The 25392-nt window shown below is 48.8% G+C and overlaps 1 protein-coding gene across 2 annotated transcripts in view; it reads right to left on the reverse strand.

Moving 5' to 3' along the window:
* The window catches only part of CACNB1 (calcium voltage-gated channel auxiliary subunit beta 1), a 478106-nt gene extending 456723 nt beyond the window's left edge, over positions 1-21383 (reverse strand). Inside the window, exon 1 of one of the 2 annotated variants that reach the window (XM_086924331.1) lies at positions 21202-21383. In XM_086924331.1, the coding sequence (XP_086780457.1) occupies positions 21202-21291 (90 nt within the window). In that variant the 5' untranslated portion in view covers positions 21292-21383. The remainder of the gene's footprint in view (positions 1-21201) is intronic. The other variant, XM_086924332.1, reaches the window with a different exon arrangement.
* Between the last annotated feature and the right edge of the window lie 4009 nt (positions 21384-25392).

The following is a 25392-nucleotide window of genomic DNA, read 5'->3' on the forward strand; positions in this document are numbered from 1 at the left end:
AGTCGATCCTTGAATGCTGTTTTCTTGGCCTTTCGGATTAGTTGGTGGTGAGTGCGGGTGGCGTTTTTTTAAATGCAGACAAAACAGAGGTGTTGGTGGTTGGAAAACATCCTTCAATCTGGTGTTTTGCATGGTGGTCTGCTGATCTGGGCCCCACCCCTATTCTAAAACCTAAAGTGAAAAATCTAGGCATCCTCTTTGGCGCTCAGCTACCATTTGAAAGTCAGATAAGGGCCACAGTGGGCACCTGTTTCAGAGTGCTGAGGCTGTTAAGGACGTTTTTGAGTCTAATACTGGACTCCGCATAAAAAACAGTAGCACATGCCCTGCTGGTGTCCCGGCCTGACTACTGCAATGTACTCTACGTAGGGATTTCTTAAGGCAATACTTCAAGGATTTCAAAATGCAGCAGCCCCGATTCTATTAGGAATTCCAAAGTAGTTCACCATTAGCCCCGGTCTGGCTGAACTACACTGGCTCTCTATTAAGCACAGAATGTCATTCAAAGCTCTTTGTTTTACACACAGGATATTAAATCAGAGAGGTTCTAGCTACTTTTTCCCCTTGATCAATGCTTACACCCCTTCCAGAGTACTTAGATCTGGGAAAGCAGCTCTGGCAGTGATTCCTAGAGTGCGCGACTGGGGTGCTCCTTTGGTCACCATGCAGCCAAGCTGTGGAACTCAGTGCCACTCAACCTGAGACTTGAACCTTCGGAGGCAAGTTTCCGTAAAAACCTGAAGACCTGGCTATTTGGACAGAGTTAGTAGGAGCATTGGGACTACCTGCTTCTGACCCTATTTCTCACCCTGATATGTGGCTACTGCTTAGCGCAGGGACACTCCGTCAGAGTAACCAGGCGCTCTATACATTTCTAAAAATAAATAATATGTTGGTGCCCTGGGTCCAGAGACACAGTTGATTGGGGCTGCAGGGGAAACTACAGAAGCTGATGTTTTGCTGCTCACTGTGGATTGGGTGCAAAGCCTGGGCAGAGACCAGGGCCTGCGGCCAACTTCCGCTGTGCATGGTGGGGTTGATGACCCGTAATGTGTTGAGGGCAGGGCTTGGCCATGGGCCAGTCTCTTCTGCCAACCCCCAAAACGTAAGCCCAAAGGCCGTGCACACTGGAAGATCACCATACACCAAAGGCAAAGTTTATGACCTCACAACATTTATACCAATAAGAATACAATTATACTTCCTTATTTTAAGAGCTATCTCTGGACAATTTTCTTTTGATATTTGATGATGGCTAACATACATCGCACATTTACCCTTCACGTGGGTTTGACCAGTTATATCATAGCATGGTAAAGCATTGATGGTATTGATTGGAAATAATATATTTTTCTGTTAAAGCATACAAGATGTTTGATAACAGATGATAATGATGATGCAGATAATATTGCATTTTATGAAAATATGTTTTTGTGATACATTTCTGAATTCTCATAGCTTTTTTAACGTTCTGTTTGATTTACAATTATACTTTTCAATAGATTTATTGGGCACTTTTGACCAAATCTGAATAGTAACCAATATTATATTTGCAAAGTAATTTTAACAACAAACTAACATTACCGTCGTTTACAATGCAACCATTTCATTGTACATTAGTCTAAGTTTTACATTCATTATGAGCAAGTATGTTTTTCTATGTCTTTTTAATGATGTGATTCCACCTTGCCCTGTCTCTAGTTTTACTCGTAGGAAGCTTAACCCAGTGTTGCCTGATTATTAAAGTGTAAATCTTATAGTATGACCTGTTAAAATAACCCATTTTGACAGGGGAAAATGTTTCTTTCAAAAATTAGTGAATCTCCACTATATAGGCTTTATAGTCTACAAGATGGCGCGCATTGTATTTAAAAAGGGGACATGTAGAAAATGAATGTAACCATGACCCTACAGAGACAAGGCCCTAAAAGCTATTTTCACTGTGGCAGGTCTACCTGTCTATTTTAGAAAACCAGAGGACAGATTAAAATGCTAATACTGGTAACTGGGGAAATGGAATAGCTCGAACAAGAATTAAACCACTATTTTTAACAGCTATTAAAGAGTTGGATTTTTAATATTAAGGAAAGGTAACTTTTAGAGAGTTACCATTTACCTGCCTGAACTGTGAGAAGACCGATTAGCAAAAGCCTCTGCTTGCTCTTAGTCTGTGCTCAAGCCTTGAATAGATGTGAATGAAGTTTGGAATGCCTCCAAGGAGCAAACAATATGCTGACTTGAATGGGAAGAATGCCTCTTCTGAGCCCCACGGAATATGTTTTGTGGGGTCATGGGTTTGATAGGTCTGTTGAGCCACCTGTAAGACTTGGGGTAGACTTGAAAGGGAGACAGCAGGATGCCAAGACCATTCTTGTGGATCCACTGTCTGGTTGCTGAAGAACCAACACTGCTTGTCTCCTACTAGACATCTGTCTCTGGGTTTGTTTGCATGCTTCAAACTGGATTGTCCTGTTAGATGTGGGAGGTCATAGGGATTACCATTATGGGTGTGTGTACACACACACACACACACACACACACACACACACACACACACACACACCACTCCCTTCTGAGCTAAAGTTTAGTGTGGCTGAAAACTTTCGCCATCTTGGAAATGCCCTGATACAAGCCATTTTGGACCTGTTTGCCCCAGTGGTTAGTGAGGGGCCAGGAGTCACACCGATACACCTAGCGCAGGGCATTAATGTGACATTCAGCACACGGAGAACACATGGGGGAGAGAGGTACCACCCTTCCCTTTGTCCTCCCTACTGTAACACTTTCTCACACAAAGGAAAGGAAGGGAAATCAAATCAGTCTAGTATTTCCTTGGGAGCTGCTCAATATATTTTACACTGGAAAATCCTTTCGTGTTCCAATACTGCCCTCATACACTAAATAGGATGGAGGGTAGCGGATGGCAAAAGGCCAACAGCAGTCCTTCAAAGATAGTGGGACTATCGGTAGATGTTGCCACCACTACTCCGGTTTTAGAGTACATATAAAACTCTGGATATTCTTGAGGAGAGTCGCATTACGAACAAGTAAGGCGATAGTGTGATTACAAAACCCCACACATACCGGAGGACACAAGGTATTGAATGTAGGGAGCGCAGATTATGCCCGTTCAAGAGGGGTACAAATCCTGAGGAAGGCCTGTTGACCCCATGGGGCATGAGAAGGCCAAAACATTTAGATAAAATGAACACAAATATTTGGGGGCACGGATACTAAAGATCCAGAAATACCCCGCCCATACAATGTTAATCGTGCCAGGAGAAGTCCAAAATAAAATACAGCGGACTGTCCCCTAGGTAGTTTTAGAAAAATTTTGTGTTTTGAGAGGATCCTTGACTCAGATGGGCCTGAGGGACTTCCTCTAGTTCATCAACATCTGACACTAACAAAACAATAATGCATTCCATGACACTATTTAGTATGTGAGGGCAGTATTGAAGCACAAAAGGATTTTCCAGAGTAGAATATTGAGCAGCTCCCAAAGAGAAAATAGACTGGTTTTAATTCCCCTTTCTTTCATTTGTGTGAATAAATGTGGCATTTGCCAGACACCCTCTATGGGACACTTTCTGGATCTGTGGAAGATCATTAGGGGACTTGGCTTGGGACTTGGCTTACGGTTTGACTTGGGAGGAGCCCTGAAGGACTGGACTTGCACCCTCCTATACCCTCGACAAAGACGTAGACTCCAAGGGTCAGTTAGATGACCTCCTGTGTAGCTACTGGGGGACAACAAGCCACATGAGGCCTTTTACTGGAAGTACCCAGCTGACTGGTGGCAACTGGACCCGTGTAGACGCTGTGATTCCTTAAGTACCCTTCAAAGGCCCCCAGGACCACTGTCAACTAATATAGTTGACTAAGACAAAGTCATAAAGTGAAAATTCTTCCCCCACACAAAATTGATTGGTGTACCCATCCCACACTCCCTTGTGTCCTGACTCCAAATGCACTTGGGTCCTGGTTTACTGCAACTATTGATTGCCATTTGGCATTTTGTGTTTTTGGTACTATTTTTACTTAAAACATTAAAAAGTCATATCGCCAATTCTCCTTATTGGATTTTTGTCATTTTGGTGTCATTTCATGTATAAAATTTCACTCTATTTTTCTAACTCAGTTTGTGATTTTTATTGCAGCGTATTTTGATTTTATTACTATTTTAGTACTGAATACATACTTTAAACATGCACAAGTTAATCCTGTCTGCTCTGTGCCATAACTACCAGGGGTAGAGTTCAGTTTCATGTAGTGACTCAACTAACAAGAGTTCTGATTATTCTTTGAGGTGGGCAGTCACATATCCCAAATAATAATCCAATATATTACATCCACCAACACACCATGGCTTTTTATTTGAATTATAATGGCATAAAGCTCTATTTGTTAGAATTCTACTCCCAGAGTGTGGATTGTTTCTCGACAGAATACGCATCAAGCTGTACTTGTTTTGGATGAGCAGGGTGTAATATGCTATTTATTACCATGTTTAGCGTGAGGAGAAAGGCAAAGTCTTGAGTGGGTTATGCTGCCCCTCCCCTCAATTAACAACGGTAATGTACAGCCTATTACTGGTTTTGTCAAGTGAATTATTATTTATTTTTTAAAGTATTACACAGGCCCTATTGTGTAGGGGGAGAGTGATGTTTTTGTTACTGTGAATTAATGATAGTATAGCAGAAATCAGGTACAGTTGTTACACAATAACCAAGCTAGAACAGGAGACCTGCTGATATTGGGGGAATCTCATATTATTGTTATTTCGGGGCTCGCTACAGTAGAATACAGATAAAATGATTAAGGAAGCAGGTCTGAAGCATCGTTAGTGGAAATCCTTAACAATGGAACGCGCATGCCTTCCTGTTGTATGAGAAGGGTTGCAGCGTCGGCACATGCCCAGCGCCAACCGCAGGTATCTCCAACCTTTTCTGTAACAAGAGCTACTTCTGTTCAATAAAATTCATCCTGAACTACTGATAGTATGAGAGTTGTAGTAGTGACCGCATTAGACAAGATTATAATCGCAGTCTCCAGCAGTGATCACCTCAGTTCATCAGGCATGGTTGCCAGCAGTAATGTAAAAACAAACTTCGTCAGTAAGGAATTCTTCTGCATGGGTAATACATAACAACCACGGCCACAGCTCGCTATAACTGACCAGATCTCCCGAGGCTCTGCCGGGAGCAACAACGCTGCCTAGGCGTGGCGCAACTTCACTTTTTAACCTGCTTCAAGACTGTGTTTTAAATACCTTACCCTCATCTGTTCAGGGGCTGCGCTCTGGATATCGCGCACCCCTTGTCACCACCGGACTCCCTTGGCTGCCGCCGCCAGAGCGCCCCACGCTGATCGTTCCCTCCCCCTCTGACGGGCAGGTCACGAGGGCGGGAATGGGCGTGGCTACCATCTCGGGCTGCTCTGTGGTTGGCGGGGCAGCTCCTCTGTCCCTCCCCCTCTGGCAATTTCCTTCAGCCGGGTGAGTCCCGCCCCAGCTCGCTGTAACTGACCAGATCTCCCGAGGCTCTGCCGGGAGCAACAACGCTGCCTAGGCGTGGCACAACTTCGCTTTTTAACCTGCTTCAAGACTGTGTTTTAAATACCTTACCCTCATCTGTTCAGGGGCTGCGCTCTGGATATCGCGCACCCCTTGTCACCACCGGACTCCCTTGGCTGCCGCCGCCAGAGCGCCCCACGCTGATCGTTCCCTCCCCCTCTGACGGGCAGGTCACGAGGGCGGGGACGGGCGTGGCTACCATCTCGGGCTGCTCTGTGGTTGGCGGGGCAGCTCCTCTGTCCCTCCACCCCCGCCACGCCCCTACTACTTCCGGTTTCCTACTTTATGGCACTTCTATCCCGGCCGCGCAGCGGACGAGCGCAGCGGGCGCGACGAAGGTGCGCCGAAGTTGCGCCTAAGTTAAGCCCGTCTGCGCCCGTCCGCGACGGGCCGGGACCAGGGGCCACACTCCCTGCCCCTCCAGTGGCATACACATCTGCACAACTTCTCTCCTACACTGCTGATGTGCCCCTATCTCCTTCTCTTACGCAGCACCTCACTTCTCTAGGTATCTATCACTTCTCCGCGGCCTACTCTTTCCTTGTCCATTCAGGACACTAGGCTTTCTCCCACTACACCTGTACCATCACGCATTGCCTCTGCCTGCCTTCTCAACACTCGCTCGGCAGGCAAGCATCAATTACAACTGTTCAACCTCCTTACCTCAGATTCCCCTGACATTCTGTTTTTAACGGAAACATGGTTCTCGGAGGCTTCTCTCCCTGACATCCTGGCCATCCTCCCCGATTCCTATTATGTCCTCCGGGCCGACCGCCCTGACAGCAAGATCGGGGGGGGGGGGTGTAGCCATGATTGCTCGGACTAGTCTCCAATTCCAGCCTCTCTCCCAACCTTCTATAGCTGGGGTGGATTTTCTGGTTGCCCGCTCCACTAATCTTCCCGCACCTCTCACAGTCGTCCTTGTCTATCGCCCCCCCCCCTGAGCATGCCTTTGTTTGTGGCCTCCCTTCAGGAACTCCTTGCTACCCTCGTAGTTAATAACTCTTCGGTTCTCCTGCTAGGCGACTTCAATTATTGGCCTGGCGACCCCAGGGAGGATTTGGCGTCCAAGGACTTCACCGACAACCTCTTGTGCCTTAACCTCAAGTCTCATGTATCTACTCCTACCCATAATCTTGGACACATTTTGGACCAAGTCTGGTCATCCCAGGACATAGTTTCCCCCCCCAGCATCCTTCCTTGCACTTGGTCCGACCACTCCCTTATTTCCTTCACTATCAACCTTGGCTCCCCTCACAAATCCCCTCGTCCTAAGAACGTTTTTGCACGCAGCTGGAATCGCGTGGACCTGCTCTCTCTTTCTCATTCCCTTGCCTCTTCCTTACCTGATCTTAATGACATTCCCCTTGATTTACAGGCCGCTGCAGTTAGTAACTGGTTATCTTCCGCCTGCGATCAAGTCGCCCCTCTCAAGCTAGTCAAGTCCATTCGTCCACACGAGGCCCACAGGTGGTTCAACTCTGAGCTCAAGGTCCTCAAATTGGAACTTAGACGCTCTGAGCGCCTTTGGCGCCGCAGCTACTGCCCCGACATCAAGGCCAAATACAAATCTCTCCTTAAAGAGTACAAGAAAGCCATTCTTGTGGCCAAGACCAAGTACTTTTCCGAGCAGGTAGCCTTATCTGCTAACAAATCTAAAGAGATCTTCTCCTTGGTTAACAACTTGGCCACCTCTGATCGTGCTTGCCCTAACTTTATTCCTTCCCAAGCCCTCTGCTCCTCTTTAAACGACTTCTTTATCGAGAAGATCGTCAAAATTAAATCCAACATTTCTGTCACTCCCTTCATTCCACTTCATCCTGCCCCCTCTGTGTCTAATTCTTCCTTCTCTTCTTTCCCGCCCCTTTCCTTGGAATCCTTCTTAGCTCTGCTCACAAAAATCAAGTCTGGTTCTCCTACCGATTGTGCCCCCGCTCGCATCCTCAAAACTCTCTTTTCTTCTTGCCCTGCCACTCCTCTTTCCCTTCTTAATGCTTCTCTTTCTACTGGCTTGGTTCCTTCTTCATTTAAATCTGCTATTGTTTCTCCCATTCTTAAAAAACCTGGTCTTGACTCCTCCCTCCCTTCTAATTTCAGCCCTATCTCTCTTCTCCCCTATCTTGCCAAAATCCTTGAAAGCTACATCACTTCCTGTCTCTCCTCTTATATCGAGCAGAACCATCTCCTTGCTTCCCACCAAGCAGGTTTCCGTTCGGGCCACTCGACCGAATCAGTGGTGCTCGCCGTCCTCGACGAGCTGAAAGCTAAGGCTGACACCAACTCCCCTCAAGCTTTGGTTCTCCTCGATCTGTCCGCTGCGTTTGACACGGTCGATCACAACATCCTCCTTGACTGTGTCAGCGCAGCGGGCATTCGGGCCCCGCCCTCTCCTGGATCACGTCCTTCCTGACAGGACGCTCACAAGCTGTCCACCTCCCAGGTTTTTCTGCTCCCCCCCTCCCGGTGCCCTGTGGGGTCCCCCAAGGTTCCTCCCTTTCTCCTCTTCTCTTCAACCTTTACATTCACCCCCTTATTTATTCTCTCCTTGAGCTGGGGGTCTCTGTGTATAACTACGCAGATGACCTCCAGCTCGTCTTTGATCTTTCTTCTTCTTCTCACTCCCTATCTTTTTTTCACTCCACTATGGTTTTTATTTCTGGGTAAATGAGCGCCAATCACCTCAAGCTCAATCCAGACAAGACTGAGCTTGTCCTGACTGGCGGCTCATCCAGCCCTTGGTCCTCCGCTTTTTGGCCCCCTATTCTTGGTCCCCCTCTCACCCCCGTTCCCTCCGTTAAAACCTTGGGCATTAAGGTCAGCCAGGACCTGTCTATGCACGGCCAGGTCAGTGCTGTAGTGTCCTCTTGCTTTCTTTCCCTCCGGTTGATCCGAAAAATCTCCCGTTTCTTCTCCCTTGACTCTCTTAAAATTATCATTTCTGCCCTCATCACTTCCCGCCTTGATTATGGAAACAGCTTGTTCGTAGGTATTCCTGCCTACGAAACTCTCCGTCTTCAAGCAATCCAAAATCAGGCCGCCAGTCTCATCTTCCATTTCCCCAAAACTCACCATATCACTCCTGTCCTCAAATCTCTCCACTGGTTACCTATCCTGCAGAGATCCCTGTTCAAACTGGGGTGCCTTGTCTTCCGGGCTGTTGATCGCTCTGCGCCGGCGTTCATCAACTCTTTGATTTTTACCCACACCCCTGTTCGCACCCTCCGTTCATCTTCCTCTGCCCTCCTCACTGTCCCCCGTTTCCGTAAAACTCGCACTGGTGGAACTAGATTCTCTGTCCTTGCGCCCCGGTTCTGGAACTCCCTTCCTCTCTCTATGCGTTCTATTCCCATCTTCTCATACTTCCGTAAAGCGCTTAAAACATTCCTGTTTGCCCAGGCCTACCCCTGCTAAACTCCTCGGCTCTGTCTGTTCTGTTCACTAGAGCTCTCAGCGCCAGGAAGCCGTTTGGCCACCGTGCGCTCTATAAATACTTTCATTCATTCATTCACAATGCTATGGTGCCAAGGTAACAATTTTTGTAATATGTCTCCACATGGCCGTGTGATTGATCACTGAAATATCTGCTTATTTATTTAGGAAATACAACCATTTTTCATCAAACATCAGCCGATGAGTTCTGAAAATACACACATTTTCGTTTCAAATACAAACTTTTAAATTCTGATTTACATAAATTAATTCAACCAGGCAAAAGCTTCTAATTGAGTTGGCTGGGTTAGACACAGGAGAGCTACTTACAGATAGCTGGAGAGCCACCACCAGCTCACGAGGTGCTGGTCGTAGAAGCCTGACTTATAACCTGTGATTTAGTACTGGCACATACATCCTGAGGGGTCATGATATTCTCCCACGAACCCCCTGATACTGAAGTGAAAGAGATAACTTACGCACACCAGTGCATTGAGACTGCAGTTGAATGTTACAACACTGGCTCATGATATTCCTGCTGCTAAGAATAAGATCCTGTCAGTCGCACTGACAGAACCCTGAGGGGCTCTGCCACTCCCTTCTGGCAGGGCAGGACGAGGTTACCACCAGTGGCACACAGTCCCAGCACAAGTAAGAGGATGTAGATGAATCTTATAGCAGGGCTCCCAGAAACTGCCTCCATATTGTCACACAACTGCCTATGTTTACTGATTCACAAATGGAGAACACTGCAGAATCTGCCATTCCGGTGCCAACATAAACACATTGCACAGTACTCCATCAAATGTCTGCCACTAACATTACAGCGACTCTTAACCTAGAGGCTGCCAGCAGTAAGGCCACTGGTCCGCTTAGGCTCCATCATGACACCCATCACTTTCAACGTTTATATAGGACCCTTGGGAGCCATTCTTGCAGACAGCAAAATGTCCTCACCCAGTGACATACAAATACTCAAAGTCTGTCTCCAATACATCCAAACCTGGATCAATAAACTACCTGATGCTAAACCCCATGAAAACTGAATACCTCCTGTTTGCCAAAAATTTCAAAAAGTATCTGATTCAGTCATAGCTCTACAACTTAAACCAAACAGGCTTCCCATCTCAACTGACAGAACAAGCCAAATCCCTCAGATTTACTCTCAACTCTAACATCTCCAAGAAAACCAAAACAGCCTTGTTCCAACTTTCTCTCCAGAAAAGAAATGAAATCTTTTCTTCCAGTAAAATAACTTCAGAAATGACATTTCGAGCCCTTACATAGATGCCCTGCTCAAATGCATCCCGGGGACCACCCTTGCTTCCTGAAAGGCCTTCTTCATGCAGCAACAAGGGCCATCGAGTGGCTGAACAATGCAACCAATCACCCTTGCACTAAAGTATCTAGTCTGGCTCCCTATGCAAGCCAGAATCACCTTTAAGATCAGATGCATCACTTCCAAGGCCCTTTACACTAAGGCCCCTTTCTACCGCTCTAACAAAATAACACAATCTAGAGGTCAACTCCAGACAGGGTAGATCTGACACCACCAGATGAGAGACAATACACTGCAGAAGGAGAAAAGAACAAACCAAGGCTTCCCAACCGAAACCCACAGGACAAGGAACAACATCCACTCTCCACATCAGAACAGCACCAGTCCTCCTAAAATTCAGGAAGAAATTAAAACTCATCTCTTCGAGGAATATCACCCCTTCCACTAACTCCAGTTCCTCCCTCTGTTATGTTATGTAAGCTTATATAGCACACGATTACCCAAGGGTGTCCAGGCGCTAGTTACCTTTCCATTACCTAAAACAGCAGACATAATGGGAGAATGAATATGTCATAACTTAAACAGGTCATGTTTTCAGACTTTTTAAAAGATATTAAGTCCGTGGAATGTCTGAGATAGTCAGGGAGGTCATTCCAGGCTTTGGCTGCCCAGAGTACGAAGCTCCGACCTCCCCAAGTGGCTTTTTTGATGGCTGGCACCGTGATCAGCTTGGCTCCAGAATAGCGAAGATTCCTTTTCGGTGTATACCATGTGAATTCCAGTCCAGTACCATGTAGAGCCAATTACGTTTTTTTTATTCCTCCAGAAATTGAGGCAAACTTTGGTATACCAGTAAGAAGCCTAGGTGCAGCATTTCGAAGTGTTTGGAGCTTATTCATAAAGCGTTCCTGAATGTTTAAGTACAAGATGTTACAATAATCAAGTTTAGATAGGACCAAAGCAGTAACCACCATCTGTCGACTGCCCAGAGGCAGAAAAGGCAGATGTTTTTGTTTTGTTTTAAGGACAAATGCTGTTTTAGATATAACTGCAATTATTTGTTCTCCGAAGTTAAGTTTGTCATCGACAATTACACCTAGGTTCTTCGCAAGTGCAGGAAGGGAGCCCATAGATGCCGGCAACCAGTTGGGTGCCCCAAAATGATGGTCATTATCGAATAAAATCACCTGTTTTTTGTCAGAGTTAAGTTTTAAACAAATGTCCCCCATCCAGTTGCCTACTGCTTTAATGCAATCCTGAAAACGCTTCTCCATTCCAACTCCTGCCCGGGTAGCGGGGACACCACAATTTGAGTGTCGTCTGCAGACGATGTAAGATCAAACCTATAATCACTAATAAGTGGGGCCAGTGAGGAAACATATACATTAAACAACGTTGGACTAAGCGAAGACCCCTGTGGGACTCCACAAGGAAGCACAAATGGTTTAGACAGGTATTCGCCCAGAGACACTGCCTGAACTCGGTCCGAGATAAACGAATGAAGGAGTTTCCACGCTCTGTTCTGGATCCCACAGGCCCCTAAACGGTCCAACAGAAGATCTTGATGGACCGTATCAAAGGCCGCGGACAGATCCAGTAGGACCCAGGCTCCTCTACCACCCCGGTCTACAGCTTTCCTGATCTCCTCAGTTGCCTTAATGAGGGCTGATTCAGTGCTTTGTCCCTCTCGAAAGCCATATAGAGTGGGATCCAGAAAATGAGTCTCTCGGAGAAAAGCACTGAGCTGCGTATTTAGGGCCTTCTCTACCATTTTTGCTGGTAGAGGGAGTTGCGATATTGGGCAAAAACTATTTGGATCTTTAGAATCCAAATTGGACTTTTTCAAGAGGGGCAAAACTGAGGCCACCTTCCAAGGTTTCCAACATATTGAAAATTGATGTGAGGGCACATGAAATCGGCCATGCGGCAAGCTGGGCCACTGCCACTGGGCAGGGGTCATCCGGAGAACCAGATCTAGCTGCCAGAAGCAAGTTGTGAGTGGTTTCCACTGATAATTATGTGAACTTGTCCAGTGAAGGATGAAGTGGAGAGGGTGGATTTAAAATCTCCCTAGCTTTAGACCTACCAGCCTTACTTGGATCATTAAATGCTGAAAATATAATCTCAACTTTGTTTAGAAAAAAGTTAGCAAGATCATCGCAGAGTTCCTGACTGGAATGAACTTTCGCTGTAGGTGGTAACACCAGGCTAGAAATAGTTCTAAAAAGTTCTTTTGATGAACTTCTAGCCAGGTCAACTTTGTTTACAAAATATTTTTAGCAGTAAACAGATGTTGTTTATAGCTTTTGAGGCTCTTTTTATACACCTCCTTATCAGCATCTCTGTAATCTCTCCGCCAGTTGCGTTCAAGACGCTTACATTTGAGTTTATGGTTTCTCAATTCTTCCGTAAACCACGGGGCGGATGGAAGTGATCTTTTCGGCAGAATGGTTCTTACTGGAGCTAATGTTCTATATGCATTTTTAACCACTCAGTATATGTAAAGGTAGCTTCCTCTGGTCTAATGGGGATAAAACCTGCCAAGGATGTGAGGAGTTCCTGTAATTCCTTCCCATCTACTTTATTCCAGGCTCGGAATTCAATTTGTTTCTTGGGGCAACTACCACCATTAAGATGATTCTTAAATGTCAGTTCAAACTGGACAGCCACATGGTCTGTCCCCCCCCCTCCATCCACCCCCCCTCCCCCCCTCCAATAATGCTCCACTGGGAGTTCGTCCTTCTAGAGGGCTCTGTTACCAGCCAGGTAGGTAGAAGTACCAAAGCATTCATGCATATGAGGCAGGCCCCACAGAGCCAGGTACTACGACAGACATACACAGATTAAAGATGACCTCGGCAAAAGGCCTGGCATCAACAGTGCCACACATTGCAGTGGCCCTACACCTGGGGTAGGTGCCAACACTGACGCTGGCTAGGGTGACCCTGCACCAGACACTGCAGCACTGCCACCCTCCAGTCATGCACCTGCTCCAATGACATTGTAATTCAGAAAAGGGTCTTTCCAGACAGTGTAATGTTTTGGGTTATCACTGCTCAGTGACCTGTTGCTAACTGGTGTGCACTGACACAGATATGGGGAGCGCCTGTCTTTGCATATGTACAGTCCTGTTAAGGTCTCGAAATGTGTACAGACACAGCCATTAAAAAGCTTTGTGATGGTCTTTGATTGCACAGACAAGGCCCTTGTAAAGAGATGTTGATTTTACAGATACACTCGAGGATGAGTTGTGTATTTTTTCTGCAGGGACTGTGGTGAGATCTTGTGTTTGTGCAGATTGGTCTGGTTTTTGCTGAAACATAGCATTAGAAAAACACAAACTATACCTTTATACTTTGTGGCAAATGAAATAAAATAGGAGTCAGGCATAGAAAGGGTGTCTGGGAGCCAAGGGTGCCAATTGGAGCCAGGGCTGTGCCTTCTGTCTCAGGGGACTAAGTCTGTACCTTCTCTGTGTAGGTGCCAGGGGTTGCACCTTTGGTAGCTGGGAGCTAGAGATAAACCTCTGTGTCGGGCCAGGGCTGTGTCTTCTGTGCCAAGGGTACAGGGTGCTGCCTTCAGTATCTGGGAGCCAGTACTGTTCCTTGTGTGTATGGGAGCGAGGGAAAGTACCTTCAATATATGGGAACCAGAGGTGTGCCTTCTGTGACTAGGAGTCAGGACTGTGTTTTATGGCAGGGATCCAGGGCTGTGCCCTTTGTGTCTGGGAGCCAAGACTATACTTTCTGTGTTTGGGAGCCAGGGCTCTGCTTATCATGGCTTGGAGCCAGGGATGTACTTTGTATCTGCAAGGTAGAGATACACTTTCTGTGTCGAGTAGCCAGGGCTGTGTATTCTGTGCCAGGGAGCCAGGGCTGTGCCTTAAGTGCCAGGGAGCCAGGGCTATGCCTTAAGTGCCAAAGAGCCAGGGCGCCAGACCTTTGGTAGCTGGGAGCTAGAGCTGCACCTTCTGTCAGGAAGCCAGGGTTGTGTCAGGGAGCCAGGCCTATGCCCGCTGCTCTGTGGAAGGGAGCCAGGTCTGTACCCTCTGTTCTGTGGAAGGTAGCCAGGGATGTGCCTTAGGTATCTGGGAGCAAGGACTGTATGTTCTGTGTCGGAGGTGAGGTGGGCAGGGCTGCGCCTTCTGTGTCTGGTAGTCAGGACTGTGTTTTATGTCTGGGATCCAGGGTTGTACCTTCTGTGGCAGGGAGCCATGGTTGTGCCCTCTGCGCCAGGGAGCCAGGTCTGTGCACTCTGTTCTGTGGAAGGGAGCCTGGGATGTGCATTAGGTATCTGGGAGCAAGGACTGTATTTTCTGTGTAGGTGAGGTGGGCAGGGCTGCGCATTCTGTGTCTGGTAGTCAGGACTGTGTTTTATGTCTGGGATCCAGGGCAGTACCTTCTGTGCCAGGGAGCCAGGGTTGTGCCCTTTGTGTCTGGGAACCAGTGCTGTGCCCTTTGTGTCTGGGAGCCAGGGCTGTGGGGCCCCCTGTTCTGTGGAAGGGAGCCAGGCTGTGCCCCCTGTTCTGTGGAAGGGAGCCAGGCTGTGCCCCTTGTTCTGTGGAAGGGAGCCAAGGCTGTGCCCTCTGTTCTGTGGAAGGGAGCCAGGGCAGTGCTCTCTCTTCTGTGGAAGGGAGCCAGGGATGTACCTACTCTACCAGGGAGCCAGGGCTGTGCCTTGAGTGCCAGGGAGCCAGGGCTGTGCCCTTTGTGTCTGGGAGACAGGGCTGTGCCCTTTGTGTCTGGCAAATAGGGCTGTGTCCCCTGTTCTATGGAAGGGAGCCAGGGCTGTGCCCTCTGTTCTGTGGAAGGGAGCCAGGGCTGTGCCCTCTGTTCTGTGGAAGGGAGCCAGGGCTGTGCCCTCTGTTCTGTGGAAGGGAGCCAGGGCTGTGCCCTCTGTTCTGTGGAAGGGAGCCAGGGCTGTGCCCTCTGTTCTGTGGAAGGGAGCCAAGGCTGTGCCCTCTGTTTTGTGGACAGGAGCCAGGGCTGTGCCCTCTGTTCTGTGGACGGGAGCCAGGGCTGTGCCCTCTGTTCTGTGGACGAGAGCCAGGGCTGTACCTTCTCTGCCAGGGAGCCAGGGCAGTGCCTTCAGTGCCAGGGCTGTGCCCTTTGTGTCTGGGAGCCAGGGCTGTGCCTGTTGTGTCCGGGCCAGGGCTATACTTTCTGTGTCTGAGAAATAGGGCTCTGCCTACTGTGTATTAGAGCAAGGGCTGTACTTTTGGTATCTGGGAGCTAGAGCTGCACCTTCTGTCAGGAAGCCAGGGCTGTGCCAGGGAGCCAGGGCTGCACCCTCTGTTCTGTGGAATGGAGCCAGGGCTAGGTCCTCTATTCCAGGGAGCCAGGGTTGTGCCCTCTGTGCCAGGGAGCCAAGCCTGTGCCCTCTGTTCTGTGTAAGGGAGCCAAGGTTGTGCCCTTTGTTCTGTGCCAGGTAGCCAGGGATGTGTCTTAGGTATCTGGGAGCCAGGACTGTATGTTCTGTGTCGGAGGTCATGCTGGCAGGGCTGAGCCTTCTGTGTCTGTGAGCCAGTGCTGTAACTTCCGTGTCTTAAAACCAGGGCGGTGCTTACTCTGGCTTGGAGCCATAGAACTTCCTTATGTGTCTGAGACCAGAAATGTGCCTACTGTGTATGGCAGCGAGGGCTGTATTTCTGTGCCCGAGATCAAAGGCAGTGCCCTCTGTGTCTGTGCTTCTGGGCTGTTCCTACCATATCTTGGAGCCAGGTGTGTGCCTTTGGTATCTGGTAGCTATGGCTGCACCTTCTCTGTTGAGGACCAGGACTGTGCCTTCTGTAGCTGGGAGATAGGGCTCTGTCAACTATGTCTGGGAGACAGGACTATACCACACGTCGATGATCCAGGGCTGTTCATACAGTGTCTGGGGCCAAGGCTGCGTCTATTGTGTCTAAGAACCAGTTCTGTGCCTTCTGTGTCTGGAAGCCAGGCCGACTGTCCCTGTATGTCTGGGAGCCAGAGCTGTTTGTGCTGTATCTGGGAGCAAGGGTTGTGTCATGGAGCCAGGACTGTACCTTCTGTGTCTGGGAGCCAGGAGTGTCCCTCTATGTCTGGCGGCCAGGACTGTAACTTCTGTGTCTGGGAGACAGGACTGCCCCTCCTGTGTCTGGGAGCCAGGAATGTCCCTCTATGTCTAGGAGCCAGGACAGTACCTTCTGTGTCTGGGAGCCAGGCCTGTATCTTCTGTGTCTTGGAGCCAGGCCGCCTGTCCTTGTATTTCTGGGAGCCCGGGCTGTTTGTGCTGTGTCTAGGAGCCATGGCTGTGTCTGGGAGCTAGGACTGTACCTTCTGTGTCTGGGAGCCAGGAATGTACCTTCTGTGTCTGGGAGCCAGGACTGTCCCTGTATGTCTGGGAGCCAGTACTGTCCCTGTATGTCTGGGAGCCAGGACTATCCTTGTAGTTCTGGGAGCCAGGACTGTCCTGTATGTCTGGGAGCCAGGACTGTCCCTGTATATCTGGGAGCCAGGACTGTCCCTGTATATCTGGGAGCCAGGACTGTCCCTGTATGTCTGGGAGCCAGGACTGTCCCTGTATGTCTGGGAGCCAGGACTGTCCCTGTATGTCTGGGAGCCAGGACTGTCCCTGTATGTCTGGGAGCCAGGACTATCCCTGTATGTCTGGGAGCCAGGGCTGTTACTGTTTGTCTGGGAGCCAGGACTGTCCTTTCTGTGTCTGGGAGCCAGGACTGCACCTTCGGTGTCTGGGAGCCAGGACTGCACCTTCTGTGTCTGGGAGCCAGGACTGCACCTGCTGTGTCTGGGAGCCAGTACTGTCCCTGTATGTCTGGGAGCCAGGACTGTCCCTTCTGTGTCTGGGAGCCAGGACTGCAACTTCTGTGTCTGGGAGCCAGAGCCAGGACTGCACCTTCTGTATGGATTATACCTCTATGCCTGACGGCCAGGACTGTAACTTCTGTGTCTGGGAGCCAGGACTGTCCCTTCTGTGTATGGGAGCCAGGACTGTCCCTCTATGTCTAGGAGCCAGGACAGTACCTTCTGTGTCTGGGAGCCATGGCTGTGTCTGGATGCTAGGACTGTACCTTCTGTATCTGGGAGCCAGGACTGTCCCTGTATGTCTGGGAGCCAGGACTGTCCCTTCTGTGTCTGGGAGCCAGGACTGCAACTTCTGTGTCTGGGAGCCAGAGCCAGGACTGCACCTTCTGTGTCTGGGAGCCAGGACTGTACCTTCTGTGTCTTGGAGCAAGGACTGTACCTTCTGTGTCTTGGAGCAAGGACTGTACCTTCTGTTTCTGGGAGCCAGAATTGCACCTTCTGTGCCTGGGAGCCAGAACTGCACCTTCTGTGCCTGGGAGCCAGAATTGCACCTTCTGTGCCTGGGAGCCAGGGCTGTGCCCTCTGTTCGGTGGAAGGGAGCCAGAGCTGTGCCTTCTCTGCCAGGGAGCCAGGGCTGTGCCTTCAGTGCCAGGGCTGTGCCTTCTGTGCATGGGAGCCAGGGCTGTATCCTTTGGTCTAGGAGCCAGGGCTGTCCCTCTATTTGTAGGAGCCAGGACAGTACCTTCTGTGTCTGGGAGCCATGGCTGTGTCTGGGAGCTAGGACTGTACCTTCTGTGTCTGGGAGCCAAGACTGTCCCTGTATGTCTGGGAGCCAGGACTGTCCCTTCTGTGTCTGGGAGCCAGGACTGTCCCTTCTGTGTCTGGGAGCCAGGACTGCACCTTCTGTGCCTGGGAGCCAGGACTGCACCTTCTGTGCCTGGGAGCCAGGACTGTACCTTCTGTGTCTGGGAGCCAGGACTGCACCTTCTGTGCCTGGGAGCCAGGACTGCACCTTCTGTGTCTGGGAGCCAGGACTGTGCCTTCTGTGTCTGGGAGCCAGGACTGTGCCTTCTGTGTCTGGGTGCCAGGACTGTACCTTCTGTGTCTCTGAGCCAGGTCTGTACCTTCTTTGTCTTGGAGCCAAGTCTGTACCTTTCGTGTCTGGGAGCCAGGACTGTACCTTCTGTGTCTGGAAGCAAGGCCTGTATCTTCTGTGTCTAAGAGCCAGGCTGATTATCCCGGTATGTCTGGGAGCCATGGCTGTTTGTGCTGTGTCTGGGAGCCATGACTGTCCCTCTAAGCTTGGGAGCCAGGACTGTCCATCTATGTCTGGGTGCCAAGACTGCACCTTCTGTGTCTGGGAGCAAGGCCTATCAATTTGGGATTAGGAACCAGGTCTGTACCTTCTGTGTCTGGAAGCCAGGCCTGTATCTTCTGTGTCTCGTAGCCAGGCTGACTGCCCCTGTATGTCTGGGAGCCAGGGCTGTTTGTGCTGTGTCTGGGAGCCAGGACTGTCCCTCTATGCCTGGGAGCCAGGACCGTCAATCTATGTCTGGGAGCCAGGACTGTACCTTCTGTGTCTGGGAGCCAGGACTGTATCTTCTGTGTCTCGGAGCCAGGCTGACTGCCCCTGTATGTCTGGGAGCCAGGGCTGTTTGTGCTGTGTCTGGGAGCCAGGGCTGTGTCTGGGAGCCAGGGCGGCCCCTCTATGTCTGGGAGTCAGGACTGTACCTTCTGTGTCTTAGAGCCAGGCCTATCTCTTCTGTGTCATGGAGCCAGGACTGTACCTTCTGTGTCTTTGAGCGAGGCATATATCTTCTGTGTCTGGGAGCCTGGGTGGCCCCTCTATGTCTTGGAGTCTGGTCTGTGCCTTCTGTATCTGGGAGCCAGGGCTGTGCATTCTGTGACTTGGAGCCAGGCCTATCTTATCTGTGTCCGGGAACTAGGGCTGTACCTTCTGTGTTTTGGAGCCAGTCCTATCTCTTCTGTGTCTTGGAGCCAGGCCTATCTCTTCTGTGTCTGGGAGCGAGGGCTGTACCTTCTGTGTCTTGGAGCCAGGCCTATCTCCTCTGTGTCTTGGAGACAGGGCTGTACCTTCTGTGTCTTAGAGACAGGCCTTTCTCTTCTGTGTCTGGGAGCCAGGACTGTACCTTCTGTGTCTTGGAGCCAGGCCTATCTCTTCTGTGTCTTGGAGCCAGGCCTATCTCTTCTGTGTCTTGGAGCCAGGCCTATTTCTTCTATGTCTGTGGGCCAGGGCCGTGCCTTCTGTGTCTTGGAGCCAGGTCTATCTATTCTATGTGTTGGGGCCAGGGCTGTACCTTCTGTGTCTTGGAGCCAGGTCTATCTCTTCTGTGTATGGGAGCCAGGACTGTTCCTTCTGTGTCTTGAAGCCCGGCCTATCTCTTCTGTGTTTGGTAGCTAGGACTGTACCTTTGTGTCTTGGAGCCAGGCCTATCTCTTCTATGTCGGGGCCAGGGATGTGCCTTCTGTGTCTTGGAGCCAGGCCTATCTCTTCTGTGTCCGGGAGCCAGAACTGTACCTTCTGGGTCTTTGAGCCAGGCCTATCTCTTCTGTGTCTTGGAGACAGGCCTATCTTGTCTGTGTCTGGGAATCAATACTGTCCCTCTATGTCTGGGAGCTAGGGCTGTAAGTGCTGTGTCTGGGAGCCAGTGTGTGTCTCCTAAGTATAGGATTAAGGTCTGTGTCTACTATGAGTGTCGGTGTCCTGCGAATATACATACGGGGGTGGGTGTCCTGCGAATATACATACGGGGGTGAGTGTCCTCGGGCTAAAGCTGTCCCCAATATGTGGTCGGAATCCAGGGGGTGGAGTTGTCTTGGATAAGGGTATAGTATTCGGGGAGCGGACCTGCGCCCTGTGTGGACGGTGTTCAGGGAGATGGGATTCCCTAAATGTGTAGGGTGGTGTTAAATGAGGTGGGTGTGCTGTGCAGGGAACAGGTCGGTTCTTACACATGGGGTTCTTACACATTGGGGTTGTTCTCCGGTCAGAAGGATTGCACGGCGTCCGAGGGGGTGATGCTACCGGTCGGCAATGAGGGTCAGTGTCCAGTGAGTGGGGTGGGGGGGGAGAGGGGGGAGTATGGACACTCGTCCACGTGCTACTCTTGTATAATATGAGGGGTGGTGTCCGGGGAGCAGACCCTGCTCTTATCACGGTGAGCCAAGGATTTTTTTACGTGCATATTTATATAGCGCGAACTCGACCCGAAGGTATTGGAGCGCTTTACATGAGCACCGGTTACTTACACATTCATGCACAGGGAGATTAAGTGATTTGCCCAGAATCACAGGATGTGGACGTGACCCCGAGGCTCGAACCCTGGTCTCCAGCACCTAAGTCGGCAGTCTAGCGGACGGACCACATCCTCTACCCAATGATGTCCTTAAAATAGGGGTTGTGGTACAGGAAGCTGGGGGCGGCTGCAATATGGGCGGTTAGGTCCATCTCAGTGACCCGAGAGAGGATGCCCCAGTGTCCAGCGACCCCGGGCTGACTGTGGCATGGAGATGGTGTGCAGGGATGTCTTTTACATAAATCCGGGCTCCCGAGAGCAGGGCGGGTTGAGGATTAGGGTCCAAGTGCCTCACTCCGAGGATGGGGGAAGGGGTGCTCAGCACTGTCATTCCCTGTGTCTGGCACGGCTCCGTATCCCGATATCGGGGGTGGCAGCCCCAGGGGCACTGTTCACCCTCCCACCCCGATCCGTCTCCGGTTGCGATTCTTCTGGTGGGATTACGATTTTCTCACCCTTGTCGCCGACCTGCAGCCATCTATCGTGATAGTAAACGCATCGCCTGCTTCTGCAGGTGGGCCACACTCATGCCAATTGTGCCCCCAACTCCATCGCACCTCTTTATGGTGAACAGTATATGGGAATCTTCTGAAGACCTTATATAGGACCCCCTTCCCCCCACCTCAAATGAACCTCTGCAGGCCCCTCCCCTCTGCTCTCCCCAGACCTACAGGTGTGCGGCGGGTTGTGCAGGGGGGTATAACCTGCCCCCTTCCACTCCCCTCCACACCTGCAGAGGACCGAGGGGGGCCTCCCTCGTACACGGGTCGTTCTGGCCCCTTCCCCTCCTAGGGTTTTGCCCCCCCTCCTCCTCACCTGCAGATGCGGGTTCTCGTAGACGTCCATTTGGATTTCCTGGGGGTTGGGGCCGGAGGGGGTCCTAGACATATCGCCCTTCTCTACCATTGAGCTCGTGCCCTCACAGCCGGGGGGCTCCCAGGACTCTGGGTTAGGGTGGGGGCTTTTGGATGAGGGGGTCCAGATCCACCCTCAGCATCTCTCTTCCGAGCCTCTCACTGCATCCTCGGCGCTGGCAACAATGGAGCCCGTCGCCCAATCATTTAACAGCCAGCCTAGCCCCGCGCTCACATTCGCTACTGCGCCTGTCACTCTGTCAGCCTTCCCTTAGCAAAAGGGGCGGGAGCAGCTGAGCGCTGGTCCTACCCCCCCACAAACCCCTCCTATTCCCGGTTGGAGTGGTGTGCAGCAGATGGCAGTGAGACGATGATGGTAAGGAAAGACGAAGAAAAGGAAGGAGACAGAAAAAGAAGGGAAAAAAGACAAAAAAGGATGATAAGAAAATGACGTCTCAAAGTAGGAGAGATTACAAAGACCGATGAACAGAAGGGAAGAGAGACAGAAAGAAGGCAGGAGCGAAGAGTGAAGAAAATTAAGGAGTCGGGAAGGGAGGACTGACAAACGAAGATCAGAGAAAGATTGAACAAGAGAATGAGGTAGGGAGAGAAAGAATGGGGGAAAGGTAGACGGAAGGGGAGCGGTAGAAGGGTGATAATGAAGCGAAGAAGGGAGAGAAAGTAGGCTGGAGAAATGGAGAGGCGGAGAGAAAATGGTGGGGAGAAGGAATGAGACAGAGGAGAAGAGAATTAGGCAAAGGAAAGAAAGAAGGAAGGGCTAAAAGGAAGAGACATAGATAAGGAAGTGGAAGAGAAGAGAGAATGAAAAAAAGGAAAGTTGTACGAGAAGGTGTTATGGGGAAGGGAAGTGCAACATAAAAATATAGGGTCAGGCATACAGAAAAGTTAGAGTATATAGTGCTATAGCTTTGGGATATATATATATATGACAAGGGTTATGGAAATGTCGGTTACCTAGAAAGAACAAGAAAACACCTATGGGTAATGGCTCTAATCAATAAGGCTGAGCCCACGTAATCAAAAGAACAACGACAATCGCCAGTACCGATCTAACTTTGCACAAGAAACTAGACAAGGGGCATGCGAAAACCAATCAAAATGACCCCAGACTGATTGTTTAAACCATTTTTAATTAGGCATTTATTTTTTCTATTGTATCTACTTTAGGTTCAATAACAAATGACTCAATATTTACAGACAAATAGTAAAACAAAATGTCACCAAGATTCCTGCAAAAAAGATTGACTGGACACCAGTGACAACTTTCATTACAATACTACCGCACACACTTCCACCCACTGCAATACATGTATTCAATGTGAGATAAAGACAAGGACTAACATATTTGAGTAATAAATACAAAAACTGAAGCTTGCCCACGGCAGTGCCCCCCCAAAAATTTGGACTGATCTCAACAAGAACATTTTTGGCAAGCCCAAACAGTGTAGAACTTCAAACAATTTTGCTGCAACCCCTACCAACAACTGGTAGAAATTATACAAATTAACAAATAGATTTTCAACGGGGGAGCAAGGATACACTCTTTAATACACTTCTTTGGAGAAACAAAAAAGGCTGACGTGTTTCAAACCCGCTCTTATGGGGTTCTCTTCAATCAAATCATCTCTATAGGATAAAATCACGCATTCTCTTCAAGCTCATGATCGGTATGAGTGGAAGTGGACAAAAACTCTGGACATTGCTGTTGTTATTTTGGTCACCTAGAAAGGCATAGAAAGGTAGGCTATATTGAGACAATGATGGTGATATATACATAATATGAGTGCAAAAGATAGGAGGGTGTGTCCAATAGAAAAGTAGTTTATGGTTACTCAATAGTATTTTTTTTATCAAACTCAGAAGGATGAAAGGCTTAGTTGACCTGTTAGGATTCAAACTTGTAATAGCTCAATCAATAGATACATGCTCTCGAAGTCAATTCGTTAATTCACTGAAACACAAGGGACATGGAATTGTGGAGTATATAGGGTCAGAGGTATAGACAAAATGGCATATATTGTGAATATACAGAAATGTATTAAATGTATAGTAGACAAGATATAGAACGGTATACAGCATAGCCCCAGAGATGTAGCAAGATAATGCAGCAGGGCTAGCGACCTAGAAAGGTGGAAATTGCATGGCCAGAGAGGATACGTGTTTAGAGATATAGTGAAACTAATGGATATAGGAGAAGTTATAGCACAGTGTCCCTACCCATAGGACAATCACCCCCATAGGACATGAAATATGCTGACTCGGCTGAACCTTCAAACTTCCGCCCGATCTCCCTGCTCCATTTTTTTTTTTAATTCTGATAAAATATGTGAACCAACAACTCTCGCAGTATGTGGAATCCCATACAATTTTACATGTGTCCCAATCAGGCCTTAGAGCTGGGTACTCCACAGAGTAAACATCCTAGGAGTTACAGAAACACTTTGTCAGCATTTGGACAAAGGGGAAACAATGGCACTAATTTTATTGGATTTGAGTGCTGCTTTCGATATAGTGTCCCATTCAGCTCTTTTAAAGCTACTCCAGTCCATTGGGATAGTTGGCTCAGCTCTGGATTGGATTAAAAACGTTCTCACTGGAAGAACCTTTCAGGTCTTTTCCCCAACTGCCAGCTCTAAGATCTATGCATCTCCGTATGGAGTACCACAGGGCTTGATTATTAGCCCTGTGCTATTCAACCTTCATGTCAGCGCTCTAGCTACTATTGCAGAAGAAGCTAGGTTGTCTATCTTCTCTTATGCAGATGACACCCATCTTCTCTTCTCTCTTTCCTCCAATGCCCCCTCCACTGTGTCATTGCTACAGGTAGGGCTGCATAAAGTAGCTAGCTGGATGCATACAAACTGGCTTAAGTTATACGGTGGACAGACTGAGGTTTTGATCCTGGGGAAAATAAAGATCTCTGGTGCCCTCATCAATGGCCGCCAGAAATGGGCAAACTACCCCAACCGATACAAACTGCACGCAATCTAGGCGTGTTGATCGACGATCAGCTGTCTATGAGACAGCAAATAGTCAAGACTGCATCAACTTGTTTTTACCATCTTAAAATGGCTCAGTAAAATACTTTGGATGTTGCCTGGTCCCACTCAAAAATCGTGATCCAAGCCTTGATCATGTCGAGGCTGGATTATGGGAACGTCCTGTATTTAGGAGCCAGCAAGGAGGTAGTTTGCAAATTACAAGTGGTTCAGAACTTGGCAGCTAGACTGCTTTCCCATGTGCCTAAATCATCGTCCATCTCAGGTGGTCTCCGTGATCTCCACTGGCTCAGGATAGAGAACCGGACCAAATTTAAGGCCCTATGTTATATGCACAAAATCAAACAGGGCACAGCACCCCTTTATCTATGCTCCTTAGTCCAGTCTTATCTTCCGACATGTTTGCTTTGTTCTTCATCGCAAGCCAAATTTCTAGTTCCTAGTTTTAAACTTTCATGCATGGGCGGGCGGTTCTTTTCCTATCTGGCCCCTGTATTGTGGAACTCACTACCCTCATCACTTTATCATGAAACCTGTCACAAGATCTTCCGTAAAGGCATCAAAACCTGGCTATTCAACCAGTAGACGTGGCCCTCTCTGTTGTATTTGGTTCTGTGGCGCCAGGAAACCTCTGGGTAGTTGAGCGCCTTACAAATTTAATTTAATAATAATAAGCACAAGGACCATATAATAGGATAAAGGAAGGCAATGGTAGACCGAGCTACGTAAAAAGACAGAGTATGTAGTGACATGGATAATAAAAATAACGAGTATAGGATCAAAAAAGAGGAAGGGAAGTTATATACGGTCAGGAATGTCAGATTGTGTGGAAGAAAACTTCGACTAGAGGTTCAGTTGAGGTTGAAAATGTTTTTATTGAGGAAAACTGCCATCACAGAGTGAAAGGCCATAATATGCTATTTAAGATCTGTGTTGGCGTCATGCTCCTCGAAAAAAGGCAGAGCATACATTTATTTCCTCATGCAAAAACATCTAGATGTGGTTAAGTCTTTGGGCTCACTACAATAAAGCAGGTGCAGTGGCGATCTCATGATAGTGGGTACAGACAACCTTTAGACAGTATGAAACTAACAGGAGTTATACTTTCAAGTGTCTTGGATTGTAAAAGATGC

Source organism: Lissotriton vulgaris, chromosome 5 (assembly GCF_964263255.1).
Source record: "Lissotriton vulgaris chromosome 5, aLisVul1.2, whole genome shotgun sequence".
In the NCBI taxonomy this organism is placed as follows: Eukaryota; Metazoa; Chordata; class Amphibia; order Caudata; family Salamandridae; genus Lissotriton; species Lissotriton vulgaris.